Here is a 20166-nt window from a genome sequence, read left to right on the forward strand (position 1 = left end):
GCATAAACTAAAAAACACCAAACCGGATATCTAAAATTCCAAAAGGAAAAAATAATATTATGGTCCCTAACATATAACCAAGAATTTCATTAGTCAGAGCAGAAAATAAGGGAGAATTTAGATATTCTCTGAGGGAAGAAGTAATAGAATTTAGCAGAAGCTATAATATGGCAAATGAAATTATACTTGCAAGTGAAAGGAGTGAAATAGATTGTGTAATTACTTCCTGTGATGTCTGAAAAAAAAAGGGAATGAGATGAATTCTTTTGTTTGTCAATTTAAGTGAACATTTGGTCATTCAGGACATTATTACATACTAGATCAGTTTAGCAATTCTGAAACAAATAAAACTAATATCCTAAATTGTAAGAGACTGAAGGAATGTGTCAGAAAAAGAGTTTATATGCATGCCTCATTGAATAAGAGCAGTAAAAAGAGAAACATTCATTAATCCTAGCAGTGCATCTTGGGTTTGCTTTCAGAAGAATATTGTTCTCCAGTAATACCATGATGTGTTAGTCTTTGAAAATCCAGGTATAGAGATCCTATCAGTAGAGAAAAAGGAACAAAAAATCTCTGAAACAAATGAAGGTGATTAAAAGCAAATTCTCTTTGGGCAAAGTGGTAAGTGCCTTTGCTCCCTTTGATCAGTTCTTGTGGCTCCCTTTAGAAGGTATGGAGTGAATTTGCTCGGAGCTAAAACCCCAGCAAACCAGGTTAGGGACAGATGGTACTGAAACCAATTATTTGCTGACATTCAGAGCTCTGGATTGTATTTTCTCTTGATACATTGTGGATCCAGAGAAAATTTAGGCTGTCACAGAGAGGCCTTCATTTCTCAGTTATTAGCCTTTGGCAATGACTTCGGTATCAACAACTTTCAAAACAGGGCAACAGTTTTACCCCATGATATATGCTTCCTCTTTTGTTGTGCTCTTGTAATGCTTCTCACCAGTCAAGTAATTTACCCAAACGACTATAAACAAAATGAGTCACCTTTGCATGCTTTCTCAGACTGTAGTTTGACACAGGTGATGGAAAAGCAAAATAAACTTTCCTCTCGACCTAAAACTGTCCTCATTTTTCTCTAAGTAAGAATTCTGCTTTCATGACCTTCTTTGCTTCTGGGTCTCGCCTCACAGGTAACAGAGAGATTAGTGGTAAAATGATTAGGTCCAGTCAGTCCACGTGAGTGAAGACAGATGCAAGAATAAATGTCAGCCTGTCACGCAGAGAAGTTTACAATGAAAATGATCCTTGCAGCTTGAAAAACAGCTTTCTAGAGAATAGCAAGTAGCAAGGGGCTTTTTCCTTAAATAATTTTTGTAGTATTGATTTTGCCGTAATGTCCGCTATGGCTGTGACATTATCAAGTATTGCATGGAAAGAAGAGTTCATCTGAGGACCCCAGGCCTTCATTAGATGTTTAATTGAGGAATTTGCCTTGCTCTAACTCTAGTCTGGGCCTGTCAGCTGAATGCCCATTAGTGGTTGAAGTCCCTTAGATTCCCTGAAGCACACCTTTTGGGTTACTTTAATTTGAAGCTATTTTCTGCATATTTCACTGTTTACATCAGGGAAAGGGTCCTTGGCACCACTTGAAAAGAGCTTTGGCTTGTCCATCTACAGAATGATGGACTTCCCATTTCTGCTGACGAAGAATATAGAAAGTAATTAAGTCTAATTGAAAATAATAGCATTTACTGAAAGTGATAGGCAGTCAGTACTACAGTAACTTGATCAATGATCATGGCACAAGTTCAGCAACTGCTTTTCTGCTGAATGTCCTATAAGTATGTGGTGACCTGAGGCTGCTAAGAAATGTGCATAGAGGAATCTGACACAGTAGAGATATGCACTGAAAATCATGTAGACAAAGCTATTAAAATTATGATTTTAGTAGCTCCTTTCTTAAATCACGTTGTTTTATGTTAGATGACAGCTGTATGCATAATAAAAAGGAGATATTGTAAGTGGGCTTTATGGAATTAGAATATTAATCTCAGAAAGGCTATTTTGGTTAATGAGTTTTGTCTTTTGAGTTTTTTTCTGTAAGTCAGTATCTATCTCTTTATGTCATAATAAATAGAACGCTGGAAGTAAGTCATCTGATTGCTTAAGAAGAATTCTAAAACAAAAGCAGTTAATCATACCTCAGAATTTGTACATAAAATGAATCTTAGCAGCAAGATTTCCAGGAAATGTACTATGTTACACCTAGTAAACCTCACTGCAGATCAGGATTGATTTGTATACAATCAGGATTGATTTGTAGAAAGTGTGTAATCTTTTTTTTTGTTTTGATATCTGTTTATGTTTGATGCTCCAGACTGAGTGCTCTGAACATATCAAGGATGGATTAGCAAATTCCTGTAGGCACATGAAAGTTATACCAGAAGAATGTTTAAACTCTTAGAATTCACTAGTTAAATTGTACAATTATCAGTACAGTAATATTTTAGAATATTTATTTCATCTCCACTTTGTAGATTCATAAATATCAATATTTCAGAAAATAACCCTTTTAACAACATCTTCCATACAATTTTTTCCTCAAATGGGAGAAATTCTTCCTCTAAATGATCCCCAAAAGGATCACATGCTTTGTAGACTAGAAAAAGAAGTGTGTTTCTTATTTAATGGATAAAATGCATGGACTACATTCTGTATAATTCCTTTCTTATTAGTAGCATGCACTAGACCGCTAAGTATTCTGAGAAAAAGAAATCAAATGTTTCTACTTTTTGGCAAGAGGGAGAATTACCAGTTTCTGTGAATTTTTCAGAAAGCAGTTTTCCCTGGATTTTGTATGGAATAAAATCAGAATATTTCATTGTGTGGATTATCCAAAAAGTTTCTTATCTTAGCTCTAGTCCTGTGGCAGCTGATTTTAGTGGTTTTTTTCTCTTTCACAGCAAGAACGCATTAACTCAGTCTGTAAAATGTACTTGTCACACTGCGAAGTATTAGCATAATTGGCTGGCACCTATTTCTTGGACATTCTGTCTGACAAACTCATGGGTCCTTGTGATTAAAATATGATGAATAACCTTGCTGATAGCTGTCTCCCAAGGAGAAAAGCATAGAAAGTTGAGAAAGAGTATTTTACTGGGCTTGGAGTTGAAACTTAAGAATTGGAAATTGTCAAAGTGTTTACATATTTACACTAGTGATTATAACTACTCAACTGCTATATGATATTTATCTTGCAGAAATTTACTATTCAGTGTAATAATAAAATCTTTAGTAATGTTTATTATGTGTATATAATGTATACAATGAGATACACGAGTAGATCTGGAAAAATACGGAGAATATCCAGTGAACTTCTGGCCTTGATGGAGTAGCACACATTAACCAAATCTTCTTGCTTCTGCTTGGTTGCAGTAGAATTCTGATGACATTCACAGAATTTCCAGATCTTTGAAAGATCAAACTTTCTAACTCTTATTAATTTTCTGTTACTAAGCTCAAAATAGGGTCTTAAATTTTTATTTAAGCAAACTGATCCTATGGGTCAGCTCTTTTCTGATAAATTAATGGCCATATATATGGGGATGGGATCTTATTTTACTTTGAGATCTTGCCTTGGTTTGAGAGTCCCCTTGCAGAATTTCATCTGTAGAGGGAATGAGCGACAAGGGCAAAGGTCAGAGTTCAGGCTGCTTCAATATGTAAAACGATACATGTGGCTGAGTGGTAGCAAATACACAGAGAAGACCACTGGCTTTCTGAAAGCTAAGTATAATGGAGAAAACCACTTGAAAGTCTAAAAAATCAAGAATTCTGGTACTACATGAGGTGTAGGCACCATGATTTTTGCAGGTGCCATTAACCCCTCTCTTATGCATTGTTATATACAGTGATATACATGGAATATACAATGTATGTCTGAAGTACATTCTGTATGCACCATATGCTAAAGCAAGACAGGGAATGCTACTGCTAGTGTTGCTATATGTCCTTAAGTAACATAGACAACTGATTCCATTTTGAAATTTTTCTCTGTTGAATATGAGTGAAACTGTTATCCTTAAACTCTGAGAAGGCCAAAGGCTTCTTCTTGCAAAATGCTGCACATAATGGTGTAACAGATTTCTGTGACATCTGTATTATTTCTGGCAATCTTGCCTCTCTAGTTAAAGTATCCATGAGCATCTTGCCTTATGAACAAGTCACATGCTACTAGAAGTAGCAGTTTTTACATATCCTTGTGCTTGTTAAGTGGAACTCCATTTGTTGTATTATTTCAGCTCAGCGGGGCAAGAAGAGGTGAGAAAGTTCACTTAGCACAATTTGGAAATATGAAGAAGTCACCATCAAACATGCTTTTTTATAGCATGTGGGTGTTTTTATTTTAAGATCTAAGACCCTGCAGCCTAACAAGGACAGAATAAACTGCTGTGTCCCTTCAAAAAGAAGGAACTTTCCCTCCTTAGAATGATGGAGGAGCTCATTTTGGTAAGCTAATGAGTCACAGTGTGCTAAATCTTACAGTTGGCAACAGGACTTGAATGGCCATCTGTTACTAAAAAGTTTCTTTTCTGAAAATATTTTTGCTTTCAAAGATTATTGCATGGGAAACAGGAGATTAGATTTTATAATCATTGCACTATTCTTATTTAGGTGAAAGCCCAGCTTCAGAAGATGGGAGCTATTCAACCCATAAACATATTTCTCCGTCAAGAAATTGACCACATGCAACATGTTATATCAAGAGTTCGAACTACACTGACTGATCTCAAACTGGCTATTGATGGTAAGTTACAACATTAAAAATCACAATTAATATTTATTACTAACTATATATATACTGTATAACTAAATTACTATTTCCCCTCCTTTTCTTCCTTTCTCTTTTGTTCCCTCCCTCCCACAGTTTTTCTCCTTTCCTCTCTATCATATGACCACTAATTCCAGCCCTTAAAACGTTCTGATTGCATCTCTAAGGGCACTCCACCTAAGTTTATACTGCATGCACGTGCTTCAGTATTGCAGTTCATGTCCCCCAGCATTACTACACTTCTGTGATTCTCTCCAGGATCCCTACAGAGTGCAGAGGAGCTGAATTGCATGATTAGGTCCACAGGTCATGTACCAGAGTCATTTATGAAATTAAGCTGGTCCCTAGTGATGTAGAATAAGGTAGAAGTGTTGCTGCTAAGTAACTGAGAGAGAGGGAACTCAGGAGGCAAGGTGGTAAAGACTCTAATTTAAGGTGAGATTTGCAATATTCATGAAACCAAATAGCAGGTCTCTAAATGGAAGCTGAAGTGAGTGGCAGTGCCAGTCAAAAGACAGAGATAGGGTTCTTCTTTTAGCTGTCACAGGAGGCAGGCAACAGCATTCTGTATCCCTCAGAGACAAGAGTATTTGGCTGAAAGTGAGCAATGGTGAATGTAGTAAAAAAAATCAAGAGCACAGACAACTAGAAGCAGATGGAAAATTTGAGCAGAAAAGGAGTGAGGAAAAAGAAGGGATGATGATGTTACCGTCTGCTTTTTGTTTTCACTTCCCATTTTGCTCATCTGCAAGAGTTGAAATATCCAGGAAAGAAAGTATACTGTTGCTCAGCCAAGTTTCTTGAATTAAAATGAAGCAGGAATGCTTTGGTTCCACTGGTTAAGATCTCACGGAAGTCTGCTGTTCTATAGCAGAGAGGCAGAAAATATCTAAGACAGTGAACTGTCCCTACAGGAAGCAGGTCAGAATGCCTCAAAACCTGTTCCTTATAATATAGGTAATGGAAGTACTTTGACCTGTCTTACTGGCATTTTCCAGTCTTTTGACAGTATCTTTCATGAAGGGAGATGATTTTTTTAATTTGTACTTTTGTTACATAAGAATCAAAAGAGATTTTTCCCAGCCATTTGTATGAAACACCAAGGCAACAATGATACCTACAATCTGAATCTAGGAAAGAGGTTCATAAATGTGCCCAAGGCTAACAAGCTTTCATATCCTGTAATGAACATATGCTAAGATCAAACTGGAAGAAACAATTGTCCTCTGTTTCAATACTGAGCTGAAAGTTCCCTTTTGTATGTGAATAGAATCCCCTTTTCCAGTAAAGTAAAATGATGTTTTCCATTCAAGAAAGTGTTAATCTTTCCTTGATTATGACAGATATATTCAAATTTTCAATATGTACCATATTCTGCAAAGGGGTGGATGAATAACATAATTTATTTGCACTTCATATTCAGTTCCACAGTGGGTACAGTCATCTGCCAGATGTTTAATCAAGTTAATGCTGTAACTTTCATGCAATTCTCTAAAACATAATTTTCTTAGGGACAGGCAAGTTAAATATAGTAAAAAATTGCTCTGAAAACAAATTTGGATGTATAGTTAACAATAACAATTAATGGCTTCTGGCAGATTCACGAGGATAACATGGTAGATGGTTAATTAAGGAATGGTAAGAATATTTAAAACCCCTAACTGTCTCATACTATGTTCTCCCCCAAAACTAGTCAACTGCAATCTCAGATCATCTGAGGTGCTTCTTTTTCTTTATAATGAGGTAAACTGATCTGTCTACTCAGACAGCTCATGTGACTTTTGACATCTGCCCTGGTCACATATTTGGCTTTGGCTTTGGCTTCATGAACCTGTTAAGACCTGAGCACCCACTTTCATCAGATCTAGACTTTCAAATGAGTTTTGTGTTAAAGAATGTAGTGCGTCTTTGGGATGTGTCATGTAGCTTTTTGGAAGGAAGTCTGAATATTTGATTCTGCAGCTTGGATGTGAATAGATCGACCTTGTAATTTTGATGTTGCTCACTGAGTTACATTTCAGATAATGTAAGGATCTCCTCAGGGAGAGCCCATATGCAGCTGAACATGAGGGATGTAGAGGAAACTAGCAGAGCCAGTTTTGTCCCTCTGTCCAGAGGGCATATTGAGCAGTGTTTGGCTTTTGGGAGGGGTTAGGGTGCTCAGCATGTGTCTAACATGTTTCTTGGCAAACGTGCCCACAAGCCTGCATCTCTACCAATAAACTTTGCTGCCTGGAACGATACTTTTTCTGGATCAAATTATAATAATTAGATTGTAGCTGCACTTTTTACTCCCACTTATGTCCCAGCCATTACTTCTGTTTTAATTACTTATTGATTGTCCAGAGTTTATTTCACAGTTGCCATAATAAAGAGCTTCACCATAAATCAGAATACAGCAATGATGGTTATCCTCTCAAGAGACCTAAAATAGAGGCTATATTCCAAGCAGAGGAAGCTTTTCAGAGGCAAGGAGCAGTAAGACATGGGGCTTGTACCAAAATTCCCCATTCTAATGGATTATGAACAACAGATCTTGAGCTCCTAGCAGAAGGTGACCATATTGATTGTAGAGCAGTATATGAGCTATAGAATTCCTGTGTACTTACCTTCTGCCGGTGGAAGAGTAGAAGCCTCTGGCACAGAATGCTAATACCCTAGCAGTTTGTTGGAAGTGGATACTTCCAATCCCCTCTCCCACTAGTAAAGATAGTGTCTTTAATGCAGTAAAATTTAATGACTCATTCAGTTATTCCTAGCCTCTTAGAGTTTTTTGAGTCAAGTTTGTTTGAATGTGGCCCATCTGTGAGATTTTATGGGGCTCTCTTTATTTCTCCGTGCACTGAATAAGAGTGCTAAGCATTTTGATGGCACCATGATGTGTCATTGGTGATGAAAGTGAGAGGAGAGATTCTGTGGGAGCTATTCCTAGTCCCTCTTGAGTGTTGTCCGTTAGTTGGGTGGAGCGTACTTGTAGTAGCACTGAAAGTGGGTATTGAATCCTTGTCAGTGGAAATAAGCACAACTTTTAGGCTGGTTTTAATCCTGATTCTTTTTAACCCACTTAACATTCTGCTTAAGGGCTTCTTGTGAAAGAAACCAATGCTTAACTTGTTTATATATATCTAGATTCTACTTTGGTCATAAAACTGAATCCACTTGGCCTTGGTGTCTGGTACCTTACAGCATTGTGTTTTCAAAATAATCCTTTGGAACTGCCTACTCCATGAGCAAGCGAAGACTATATGTGAAACCTTGGATTTTTTTAACCATTCATGCCATATATGTGCCACACGATCACAGAACTCCCACTGCTATTTGTGCAGTACTTGCAAAGCTAGGAGAGAGAAATCTTTTTCCTGATAACATTTTTCCTGAGAATACAGCAGTTCTGTGGCAATGTAGTCTTACATATGTTATAGGACTCATGTAGAATTTTTATGTCATCTACACAAACTCATGCATTAAGCCAGGGGTAAAGATTTGCTATTTTTTTCCAACTCAAATACCATGATCTTGAAAGTAGTGTTTGCATCATGATGCTGCAAGGAATTTCTGACCATTGTGTGTAGCACCTTAAAAGAGGATATAAATTAAGTCCAAAAGAGCCAAAAGAGGTAGCTGGTACTTTATTTTAACGTACATGGCGAAAAACTGAAGCTCGGGAAACTCATCTTGCCATAGTGCACAGGAAAGGTAATTTCCCATGAAAGGGAAGCCACTGTCTGGCTATGTTCTGTTTTGCCTTGTAATGCTGTAACACTGCTAACACACAATTTTGGTTTGGCTTGCTGATGATGGCAATAGACTTTGGGGCTGAAAGATCTTGGGCTCTTGCCTTACTAAGTCTTACAGTGTGCCTGTGTGAGGCTTGTAGGGATCATCACTTTCGGATGAGGATTTTGTCGGAAAATGATTAAGAGCACTCAGTGAGGATATTAATGGAATGTAACAATGGGGAAATCATTTGAGGAATGGAGGAGATGAGTCTAGTATGCCTAGTGGTGTAGTTAATTTTGGCTCAGCAGCTCTCATCCATTATTTACTTCTCATCCTGATAAGAATGCCAGAATGAATCCTGTTGTCTTTCACAGTGTGGCATGTCATTTCTGGACTTCTTAATATGTGTTATTACATATGCTTGCCATGATGCTGGCTGTTGTATTACTCTAACTCAGGGTAGTGATTTGCATTACTTTTTTCATGGAGTTGTGCATGGTATTTCATCCTCAAATTATTGCTTTAAAATTTTTATTTTCAGTCCTTTGGTGGGTGCAGTCAAAAACATTTAGTACTGGAGCTGGTAAATTTTCAGAACAATTTGCAAGGTTACTTTCAAATTGCCTTCTTATGGACTGAAGGATTTAGCTGTTGAAGAGAATCTAGGATTTGTGTGCTTTTCTACGTGAAAAATTGCATGCTACTCAAGTTTCTCAGTTCCTTTCATCTCTCCTGACTTGAAGAATTAAATCAGAGGATTCTGCACCAGAAAAGGAAGGTGGGAAACAAAGAGAAAGCAGAACAGGGGCAAAGGTTAGGTGCAGCTGGAGAGAATACCACTCTACAAATAAAAAAGTGGAGAGAGTGTTTTGCATTTCAGGGCTCTGCTGCCTGATTTACTCTTCCTATTCTGGAGACCTGGAGCAAAAGGTGGTGATAAACTGTTGAGTGCCTTGGAATTAAAACAGCATGGTGGAGGTAAATGAGCTTCTGAGAACTTCCTGGGAATAATCTGCAAATGCTGAAGTGCCCGAGCACTGTAAGTGAAGGAAGACATACTTGAAGAACTGAAAGAACTGCCTGAAGCAAAGCAGTTGACTTCTATCAGCAGAGTAATGGTGGTCACAGAACTAGCAAAACTGTACTAAAGCTTAAAAAAAAAAAAAGTTTTAGGTATGGGGAAACATACATTAGCTTTTACTGTTTCGATCTAGTACTCTGTATAACTTGTACCTTTGGATGTAATAATAATAATTAATGTTTTGGAGCAAACACAGACAAGTTAGCTGTTGTCATAGGGCAAAAAGGAGGAAAACTCAGGAAGCTACAAGCAAGTTGGTGTTCTCAGCATGTTCAGCAAAGAACAGGGAGTTGAAGCTTGGTAATGGAGGCAAGGTGTGACTGCTTCAATAACAAAGCTGGTTCTTTGGAAGGTAAACTTCAATGGGGATTAAAGGCTGAAAAGAACAGCTTCTGTAGTTGACAGTCAATAATAGACTGATGCTTTCACTGAGCTTTTTCCTCTGTGTACTGTTCAGGCTAGCTTAACAGACTCATTGTCTAGCAAGTATTGTCCTCCAGCGGTACTCTCCAATCTTATTATAATGATATCAGCTACTGGCAAACTCTACTTGATGTAGAAACTAGCTTCTTCTCTTCTCATTTACATCCTACATAATTATTCTGGTTGTTCTTGATTCACATCTGTGGGAAGAGAATCGCTCAGTGGACTGAGGCTTTTTTGGTTCATGCTGGAATTTAAGATCCTTCCTTTGTTCCTAACTTTAGGTACTCATTTAAATGAGACATGCAAGTTTTCTAGTCCAGATACATGCTACCATACATGTGAAATTCAAAACATGGATCCAAATTTTACAAATTCCACAGTTTTCAGATTCAGCTTGTGGAAGGTACGGTAACGAAAAGGGGTAACTCCATGAAATAATACAAGGTCCTGATGTAGCCATTCAAAGCATTATATCTATTGAATGAATCACTGTAAAACCAGCTTGGTTTAAAAGAACAGACTATTTACTTTAATTATCAATAACAACTAGTCCTCAGAATCCTGAGAAGCTTTATTTGGGTTGCTCACTACTCAGCAATTGGATAGATTTAGGTGTGGTTTAGAAGGGCAATAGCAAAAGTTTAGGGCAATGAAAAAGGGAAATCCTAATTTCCAAACTCTGTATACTGTGCAAACACTATGGTTACAGTACATATTATTTTTGAAGCATGGAAATGCCCTAATGTCTTTAACTGACCTGACCCTTCATCAGTCATTTTCAGATTGGCTTTCATATTCAAGAAAGGGAATATCACAAAGTAAACCTGCAAATAACCAAGTTATAAACAGCTGGCCTGTCTGATCCATAGAATATTCGAGCTTGTCATGTTAAATTCATAGGACATTCAGTGTCTTCATATAGTCCAGTGCTCTGAGCTTCTCAGAAGTTAAACATGAGAAGTCTATGGTGTTGTACTACTAATTCAATTTATCAAATACAGTTTTTCAAACACCTGTATCATCTTTCTCCAGGAAGATGCCATTATTTTTCTCCTGTGATAGTGATCTTATTTCTGACAATTATTTTATTTTTAAAATTATTTTTATTTTTATCAAAGTATTTTAGCTGCAGGAATGGATCCCAACACCCACAGATGTCATTTAGTGCTGAAATTCAAGCACTGCATGCCTACTGCCAGAGATGACACCCACTCACTAGGAATATTTATGCAGCTATATGGGCATGGCCAGAGCTGTGAGCATACCTCATCCTCAAGAACATTTTGGCTTAATCTTCTCAACAGCTGCTCTGAGTCATAACAGGCAGACATCCTAAGGGATTTCACAATACCCCAGGGTAGAGGCTGGGTGTATCTCCCTATCTGAAAAGCTCCAGCATGCCCAGAAGAACAGAGAAGGAAAGGCGAAAGTTGACTGTATCAGCCTCAAAACAAGGAGGAACCAGAGATGAAAGAGTTCTTTCTCTCTCAATTCAATGGTAATGATCCCCAGGGCTCAAACAGGATGCTCTTCACTTATTTTATGCCCTCACTATGGTTGCTGTGAAGTTAAAACCGACATGCACTGCATGACTTTTTTTTCCACTTTTTCTATCTCCAAAGGGTGAATAAAGTGTATAGTGTAATATTAGGTTTCTCTAAGCAAAGTGGAGAAGACAGAGAGTGGCTTCTTTCTTAAATCTTGGTTCTTTCAGTTATATACTAGAGAAGATTAATACCCAAAGAGAAGGTTTACTAATTGTGTTATAAAAGACTCTTACCCCAGAATGTTATTCTGAGCCTGATTACAAAGCAGCTACAGAGAATGCAGGATAGGCAGTATTTTTTAATATTTAAAATTTTGTAAAAGTTGATGGTTTTCTCCTAGCATTTGTTGCACAAAAAGAGGTGCATATAAATGGGAACAGACATTCATTACCTGCTAGAACAGATCAAAGCCTATTTGCAATTGATATATTGCAGAAAGTACCAGATTTTCCCACACTGTTGTATGAGTGCTTAGGTTGGCCACTGTATTCTTCAAAATTAAAAGTTGGAGTTTGGTTTCTGGATATTCTTTTCCTTCACCTGAACTGCGGCCCTGCCAACCCCAATAGAAGGAAGGGATTTGAAATGCTTACTTATTACAGGTCACATTTCCTTAAAGGTATGTTTGGATGGATCATTGCAGTTCTTTGCAGTCACCCAGACCATTTCCCTTTCTATGTTCTGTGCTGGAAGCCCCCTGTATCTGTTTGGTATCTCATGTAATCTTGGTGTCAATTACAGCAGTTGTATCTATGACTGATACATTGAACATTGGTATTACATGAACATTTAATAAAAGTTGGCGGTACCAGACCAGGGGTATAGGGGCTGCCAGACCATACCTGTAGAATAATAGAACCAGTTTCTGGAATAGAGCAGTTATCCTGAAGCATGGCCATGTGCCAGATTTCAGTACTATTGAGAGTATAGACTGATAAGATGTAGGAACTTCTGGCATATGGAATGGTGAATGTCACTGACAAATCACTGTCTTAGTAAATGCCAACATTTTAGTGGGGAGAACAATACTAGGCATGGAAATGGAATATGTGAGTACATGCTGCCACTGCCAAAAAATAGGAAAAAGTCTTGCCTCTAGCTTTATTCTACCTACTACTTTCCCACTGAGAATCTTGATAATGGAAATGTACAAAGTTATCATTAATAACAGTGAATCATGAATATAATCACTGTCAGTACATGCTTAGGATATAGATGAGTTACACAGTGTATCTCTATCATTGATCATGCATGTAGGAACCATTAAAATATATTAAAAAGTTTTAAATTATTAATCACATTCCAAACACACCGTGAATATAATGAATATAAATAATGTGTGTGAGGAAGAAGGAGTTGTTTAAGAAACATATCTTTATTTCTGATCAAAACAACAGAAGAAATATCATTTATCTTATCACTTTTAACTTTGAATCAAGTCTTATAATTTTGAGCAAATTAACTGCAAACTGATAAGAATGCAGTGCTACAGGTGTGCAATTAAGGCACAACAAAAGAGGGTTTATTAGACTCAGAATGTCATTTGGAAGTTTTAATTGCCTTTGTAAGCTAAGGGAAAGTTCATTCTGAATGTTTTACTTATCTTCCAGGAACCATAATTATGTCAGAAGAATTGCAAGATGCTTTAGATAATATGTATGATGCTAGAATTCCAAAACTGTGGCTTAGGATTTCCTGGGAGTCAACTACTTTAGGATTTTGGTTTACTGAGCTTCTTGAAAGAAACCAGCAGTTCAGCAGCTGGCTGCAGGATGGCCGTCCAAACCAGTTCTGGATGACAGGATTCTTTAATCCACAGGTAAGATTGCCAGATTGACCTTTATATCTTCTATGTAACAGTTAAATTAGACCTTGAGAGAACTTCAAGCTGACTCAATATTGACTATATGAAGTGTAATCTAAATTAAATTTTTAGCATAAATATAGGATAAATTATCTTCAACATCTATTAAAGAAAATTTTGCTCGACCAAAACAGTGCTACTGAAATAGTGAAATGCTTTAATTATAGTGAGGAAATTGGATAAGTACATATTTACACACTTCAATGTAATCTTCCTTTTCCCAGCTCCTCTGTTACAGTAACCTGTTTCTTATTTATTGCATGAAAATACCTTTAAGTACAAAACAAGGTAAGTTCCAGAACTTTGACACAGGAAGAAGAGATTTGGACTTGGCTCTCAATCCTTGCAAATCAGTTCCTTGAAATGGAAGGTTTGTTATTTATACCACCCCAGAATTGTGCCAGACATGATCTGTGGAGACATATAAAAAACACAGCCCCTCGTCTGCACCATCTAAAATAAAAACCTGGCCTGAAATCAAACACAAAAAAGGGAACAGCTGAGAGCACAGTTAAAAGAAGTAAAGTATACATACCTAGATGATGTATAGACTTTGCAAAGCTATCCACATTCATTAAAGCTTTTTGTGATTCACAGATGTTTGTGGGAAGCATGAGTTGTGGAAATGAGTCATTGTGAGAGTATCCAGCCAAAAGGTTTCTGTGAAGTCTTAGCAAAAAGCTATTTTGAAGATCTATTTTAATCTCAGTACTTGTTAGCAATGCAAAAGCTAGCTAAAACAGCTGCCTAGAATAGAGAAAGCAACAGTGGCAAATATTCTCTAGGACTACTGCTGGGAAATATCTATCTATCATGCCTGTGTCAGCTGTCTGCCAATACAACTTTATAGCATGAAAGCGTGCTCACAGAACCCCTGAGCAAAAGGTTCCCAAGTATGAGGAAAAGGAGTAGGAGTTTTAGTAAAATGATTATGCTTCCATACTTGGTTTGCTAGCAACACACTGATAGCAGCACTCTAAAATATTCCAAAGTAACTTCTGCAATGATCAGTCTGGATGCAATCCTAACAAGCTTTTACAGTTCCATGTTTTTTGAGCTGGTGTCTGCTTTTGCACTACAGATGAGCAAGAGCTAAAAGAGATTTTGTACTGGCCATTTTAGCTGGCTTTTTTGTGCTCTGGGTTTGTGCCTGAAATTTTGCCACCCCAGATTGGGCATTCTACAATTTTTTGGATCCATATAGGTGGATTTTTCGAAAGAGCTGCCAAATAATCACTGTAAAGTGTCCCCAAACAAACTGTGATTTAATAGACCACAGCAAGTGAGAAAGCCTCTAGAAATACAAAAATTAAACACTTCATAACCCCTGGTTCTAAAGGTTCCTAAATATATAGTGTGCAGAGATTTAAAAATTTATTTGTGCTGACAATCACAAGCCTAAGAATCAGATGGTTATTGTTGTAGTTTTAATTTTCTGTAGCCCACGCTGTAGGATTGGCTCATTCTAAAAGAAGTTCACCTGAGAAAATATTCATTTTCTAATTAATTAATATTATTTTGTTAATAGTCATATTGCTGTGTTTAAAATCAGTATTTCATGTGTTAAGAAAATTGATTTTCTTCTTCTCAAACAAGCTGAGGTGATGAGGTATTAGTGCTGCAGTTCTAATGGCTTGTTTGTAACACCTGAGAAGTTGTCAGAAAAATCCTTTCATTTGTAAGATGAAATACAGCTCCTAAGTAATTTGCCTACTTGCATATATCTTACTGTTTGCTTTATAGTCAATGAATAAATGCCATGGATAACATGAGACAACAGATTTATAACACTGGAAAAATGAGGTATTCTGGCAATAAAAACTAATATAATACCTGACTCCGCCTTTTCTAAGACTGTTTATACACTAGGATAAATTCAATAATTTCACAGAAGTTAATCTTTATTTTTAGTGATACAAATGATGGCTGGCTCAGACTTCTATGTAAAAGAAACCTGATTCCCTCTGTGTGTCTGCACTGGGTCAAGATAACTGGGGTGAACAAAACAAGAAGTGCCATGAGTTTACCTCCCTGAAGTTAATCTGTTACGGGATTTTTTCATCAAAAAACTTGACACTAGGCATATCTCATTTCTAACTTCCAATTTCCAGATTGTGGCTGACACTGTTTTATTGTTTCCTTGTTTGAATCTCTGTATCCAGTTGCTGTCACTTGTCCTATATATAGATTTTAAGTACTGTGAGGCATGCGAACGAACAAAACCAACCAAACCAAACAAAAAAAAAAAAAGGCAAGGATTACCAGAAATCGAAGCAAATGTCATTGCAAGCGGTCCATTATGTCCCTGACAGAGGGTTTTGGGGTGAGCCAAGCCCTCAGCTGTACAGCGACACCTCAAGCCACCTGATGGTGTCTTGCTCTTTGTTGTACCATTCACCTTCTCTGGAACACCCAGCTGGGCCTCCAGCTCACAGCTGTAGTATTTAAACACTGTCTAGGATTCATTCAAATGAGCAGATAATCATTAAAAGTCCCACTGCAGACAGCATATAGGTCCTGCCATTTCTGTAGGAATAATCTGCTATCTAAACCTTATCCCTGAAGACGACTCACAGCTCTGAGCTTATTTTTTCCCAGTGTTTCCATGGTGCCTTTGAACTGATTCCCTTAATACAGTCACTGCTCTGTCCTGTCCTCTTCAGGCTCTTCTTTCTTTAATATTTCAGTTTATCTGGGATGCAGTAGCCTTCTGGGACCTTCTGGCAGTGAACACTTCATGTATTTTAAACTATTGGTTCTAGTATGTTTCTGCAAATTAAAATTTCACAAATTACTACAAGGATTCTGCTTCCATTTAATGGCATTTCTGATAGAAGAACTTGGTCTTTAATCCTCTCTCCCTTAGCTACATGCCAGAATTCTCAACTACTTCAAACGCAATTACAATTATCTGTGCCATCACAAAGCTACTTTAAAACACTTGTCCTGGGGTCTCTGGGATTATATTAATGAGAAGCAACCAGTGTCTCAACAGAAACATCTGAGTTCCTGTAAGTCATCTCACGTCCTCATAACTTAAAGGGTATTGCGTGGTTACCAAGCTTAGCGCATGCAACAAGCATTTCAGCCCTAGCAGCCAGATATTGGCCCCTGCATTCAGTAGCTAATAGCCCGTGTTTCCACATCTGGCTTCATTCCATTCATTTGCCCCGAACAGTAGTTCCACAGAGCATCAGCATCCTGCACTGTGAATATTGAAGAAAAATAAAAAGCTTGTTCAATTCCCTCATTGCTCCTGATTTCTTCCTTGTTCTGCTGTTGGCTCTCTAATTCCCACCTTTGTCCGTTCCTCATGTGGCTCTCTATCCCCCCTTCCATGTCTCTAGATGCTTTCATTCCCTGTTCTGAAACCTGTTGTGAAAATTATTCTTTCCTAGTTGTCCTTTCCATTGCTCTTGCATATTCAATTTTGTGATTTATTCATTCATCTCTACATGGCTACACAGATGGGTTTCCATATGGTAAAATAAGATGCACATCTACAGCATGACCACTGGAAGAGCAAAGGAGTCTACCCTCCCATGTCTAAGGACTAAGGCTCTTCCCATTTAGTGCAGTGTGTGTGCACACGGACAGCTGTATCAGAGAAGCTAACAAGCACCTTCAACCTGGCTTGTCTTTTGATAGCTTGTAACTTTATCATGAGTTTGGAGCTCTTTAGAAGGGAGTTAAATTTCATTCTGTGCTGCTGAAGTGCTCTGGGTTTATCTTTCTGTTGTCTGAAATAGTATGGTATTGTAGTACATAAAGACTTTTCACTGAGCAAAGTGTCAGAGGCATTTCAGTAATTTCATGATTCCAGATCATACTTCCTTTGTATTCTGTAAAATGCTTCATTACTTGTTGACTGAAAAGCATTTTTTACAATGTTGGTATAAGAAAAGGTGAGTAATATAGCCAGTGTTACAGAAATTAAAAATTACCTGTATCTGGAACCTCTGAAAACACATTAACTTGGCAGCCTTGCAAACCTCTCTCCATCTGTTTGGTTGTAATATAGGAATGTGAGGCAAGTTATACTGTGAGGCAGCTTCTGATATGTTAAATAAGCCAACTTGGTGGCTTCTTAGCACCAGCATGTGCACACCAATTATGTAAGAATGAATGGTACTGGGAAAGTGTAGGAGAGCATTGAATTTACACTACTGAATTTAGTTTATATGTATATGAAATTTTGTGGGACGAGGTTTTGTATAGCTGATGTCACTTACACCGGAAAAAAAAATGTTGGGAATGGTTAAATTCAAGGCTTTATAAAAAAATCCTTCATGTTGTATTCCTCTGTGTCTCCTTAGGGATTCCTAACGGCTATGAGGCAAGAGACAACTCGCATGAATTTAGCAAAAGGGTGGGCACTCGACAGTGTTGTTTTACACAATGAAGTGACCAAGATGATGAAAGAAGATGTTGTTGGCCCTCCTCCTGCTGACATTGGTGGGGTTTACATTTATGGCCTTTACCTCGAAGGGGCAGGTTGGGACCGCAGAAACAGTAAGCTGATTGAGTCACCACCAAAGGTAAGGATCAAATGAGTATGACTGACTGTAGGATAATACAGTATGCTCAGAGAACACCAGGAAGTACGTTGAGCGCCTGCAGCAGTGGTTTCACAATGGGTTTTAAGAGGGTAAAACACTAGCAGGGCTCGGAAGAGGGCAGAGTGTTTACCCACTAAGCAAACAAGAAGCAAACAAAAAGACTTCTGTCAGAAAATAAATTTAGGATGCATTGCACTAAATCAGACCAGAGGCTGGGCTTCTTGGCTTCACTAGAAGCACAGTTATATTCAAATAAAATAGTGCAAGCCATAATCAGTCTTCTTTTGACTGACCAAGTAGGACCCTACCAGAACTCCCAAAGCCCCAGCCTGGGTTTGCTATGGAGGTCAGTGTTTGGTTGACTGAAAATCCCTGGTGTTTGTTTTTTAATATGAGGAAGGGTATTAGTTCCGACCTTATGCTCAGTTATCCATGCATGGAGTTACATTTTGCTGATGTAACTAAGCAGATTTAAAATCTAGCTATGGAGTAATGATTAGATGCTGTGGTCACTGTTCAGGGAAAACTGGGGCAAAGGATGGGAAAAAAGACAATGGTTGCTCTCCCTCCTAGAACCACACTGTCATTTTTCCATCTACTTCCATGGCATGCAGTTTTCCAGGTTTCTGCTGCTTTCCTTTCCTTCCATCAGGCTTCCTGATGTCTGTTGTCCCGGAGCTGCCACAGGCTTAGAGTCAATGTAGTAGCAAGTGTAGGACTTCTGTTCTTGCATGTACCTCTGCTGAGTTACTGGCACTTTTGCTGAAGGCCTTTACTGAGTCTAGTTCTAGTGTTTAGATTCAGATTCGCTATCCTGCTTCTCTAATGCTGAGCCCTGTGTCTCTTTCAACATTCTCAGGTGCTGTTCACAAGTCTTCCTGTGGTCCACGTGTATGCTGTTAGCACGACAGCACTAAATGACCCAAAGAGGCAACAAGGAAATGTGTACTTCTGCCCTGTCTACAAAAAGCCTCGGAGAACAGATCTAACATACATTTTCTCTTTATATCTGAAAACAGTGCAGAATCCTGATCATTGGACTTTAAGGGGGGTTGCACTGCTCTGCAGTACAAAATAGGGACAGATAGCTATTTAAAAAAAGAACAACCTAGTAAGATTTAGCTGCAGCCAGTAGGACTTGCATTGTTATTGTCAAAGTGGCGGCTACCTTCTCATAGGGGTGCGGGAGTTAACAAATGATGTATAGAGATTATGTTAATTGCACATAGATCAGTTTACTCTGTTCACAGCAAAAATACTAAATGTATTTATCCTGGGATTATCAGAGGGAAAACATTTGCAGATGTAAAATTTGGCAACTGTTACAAACCAAGTGATAATATAATCAAATAACTTGCTCATAATGGAATCACTATGAAAAAATGATAGTGACAACTGCTCTAACATTTACAGTCGTTCTTCTGTAGATGTTCTCTTTTCTTAATACAAGATTTTTTCATAATATAATACAATTATTTTTAAGTTCAACTTTGTAGTTAAAAACTTATCATCCATAGCATTATTAAATCTGTAATGGCAAGAGAATTAAACATGTGGTAAAACTTTATGTTTATCTGCATATATTCCAATGCACAGTTCCTTTGATTTTGCATTTGTAAACTTACTGGGTGTTTTTACTAATGGATACCACCATTTTCTTAAACAGTCACTTGTTTATGTAAATGATCATAGAAGCTGTACAATCGGGCATGTTTATCTTTGCACAAGTAGTGGCCTTTGCGCATATTAACTAATTTCTAAACCTGTATCCCCTTATAAGGAAACTGCGCACACCCATTATTAGTGGCAAAAAGGTTTTGAAACTTTTCTCAAACACATCCGAACACTAGTTCGGCTCTCATTTCATTTTCATTACTGCCTGAATCCTACAAACTCAAACTTCTTAACTGTTTTTTATTCTGCATTTTGCACCAGTTTAGGTAAAAAAAAAACAAACTAGAAAATCACACACAGGCCATTTCTGGGAGTAGGTTTACCTGAAATGGTTGAAGTTATTTTTGTGTTAACCACCATTGCTCTCTACCCTGTAACTGAAGGGTGATTGCTACTTCTCTTTTAATAGGCAGACAGCTATTGGCAGAAAACGTGTTTGGGTTTTTTCACAGCGCAAATTCAAAGCAAAAGAAATTGCCGTTGGATGTTATGAAACAAGGGCTTGCAGTCGG

The 20166-nt window shown here is 37.8% G+C and overlaps 1 protein-coding gene across 1 annotated transcript in view; it reads left to right on the plus strand.

Annotated features, from left to right (window-relative positions):
- Positions 1 to 19829, plus strand: part of LOC116781998 (dynein heavy chain 5, axonemal-like) — a 156483-nt gene extending 136654 nt beyond the window's left edge. The window contains 4 exon segments of the mRNA XM_032677998.1: positions 4627 to 4759; positions 13168 to 13376; positions 17738 to 17959; positions 18840 to 19829. Coding sequence (XP_032533889.1) covers positions 4627 to 4759; positions 13168 to 13376; positions 17738 to 17959; positions 18840 to 19058 — 783 coding nt within the window. The 3' untranslated portion in view covers positions 19059 to 19829.
- Positions 19830 to 20166: the final 337 nt, after the last annotated feature.

The sequence above is a fragment of the Chiroxiphia lanceolata genome, chromosome 1 (genome assembly GCF_009829145.1).
Source record: "Chiroxiphia lanceolata isolate bChiLan1 chromosome 1, bChiLan1.pri, whole genome shotgun sequence".
Taxonomy (NCBI): Eukaryota; Metazoa; Chordata; class Aves; order Passeriformes; family Pipridae; genus Chiroxiphia; species Chiroxiphia lanceolata.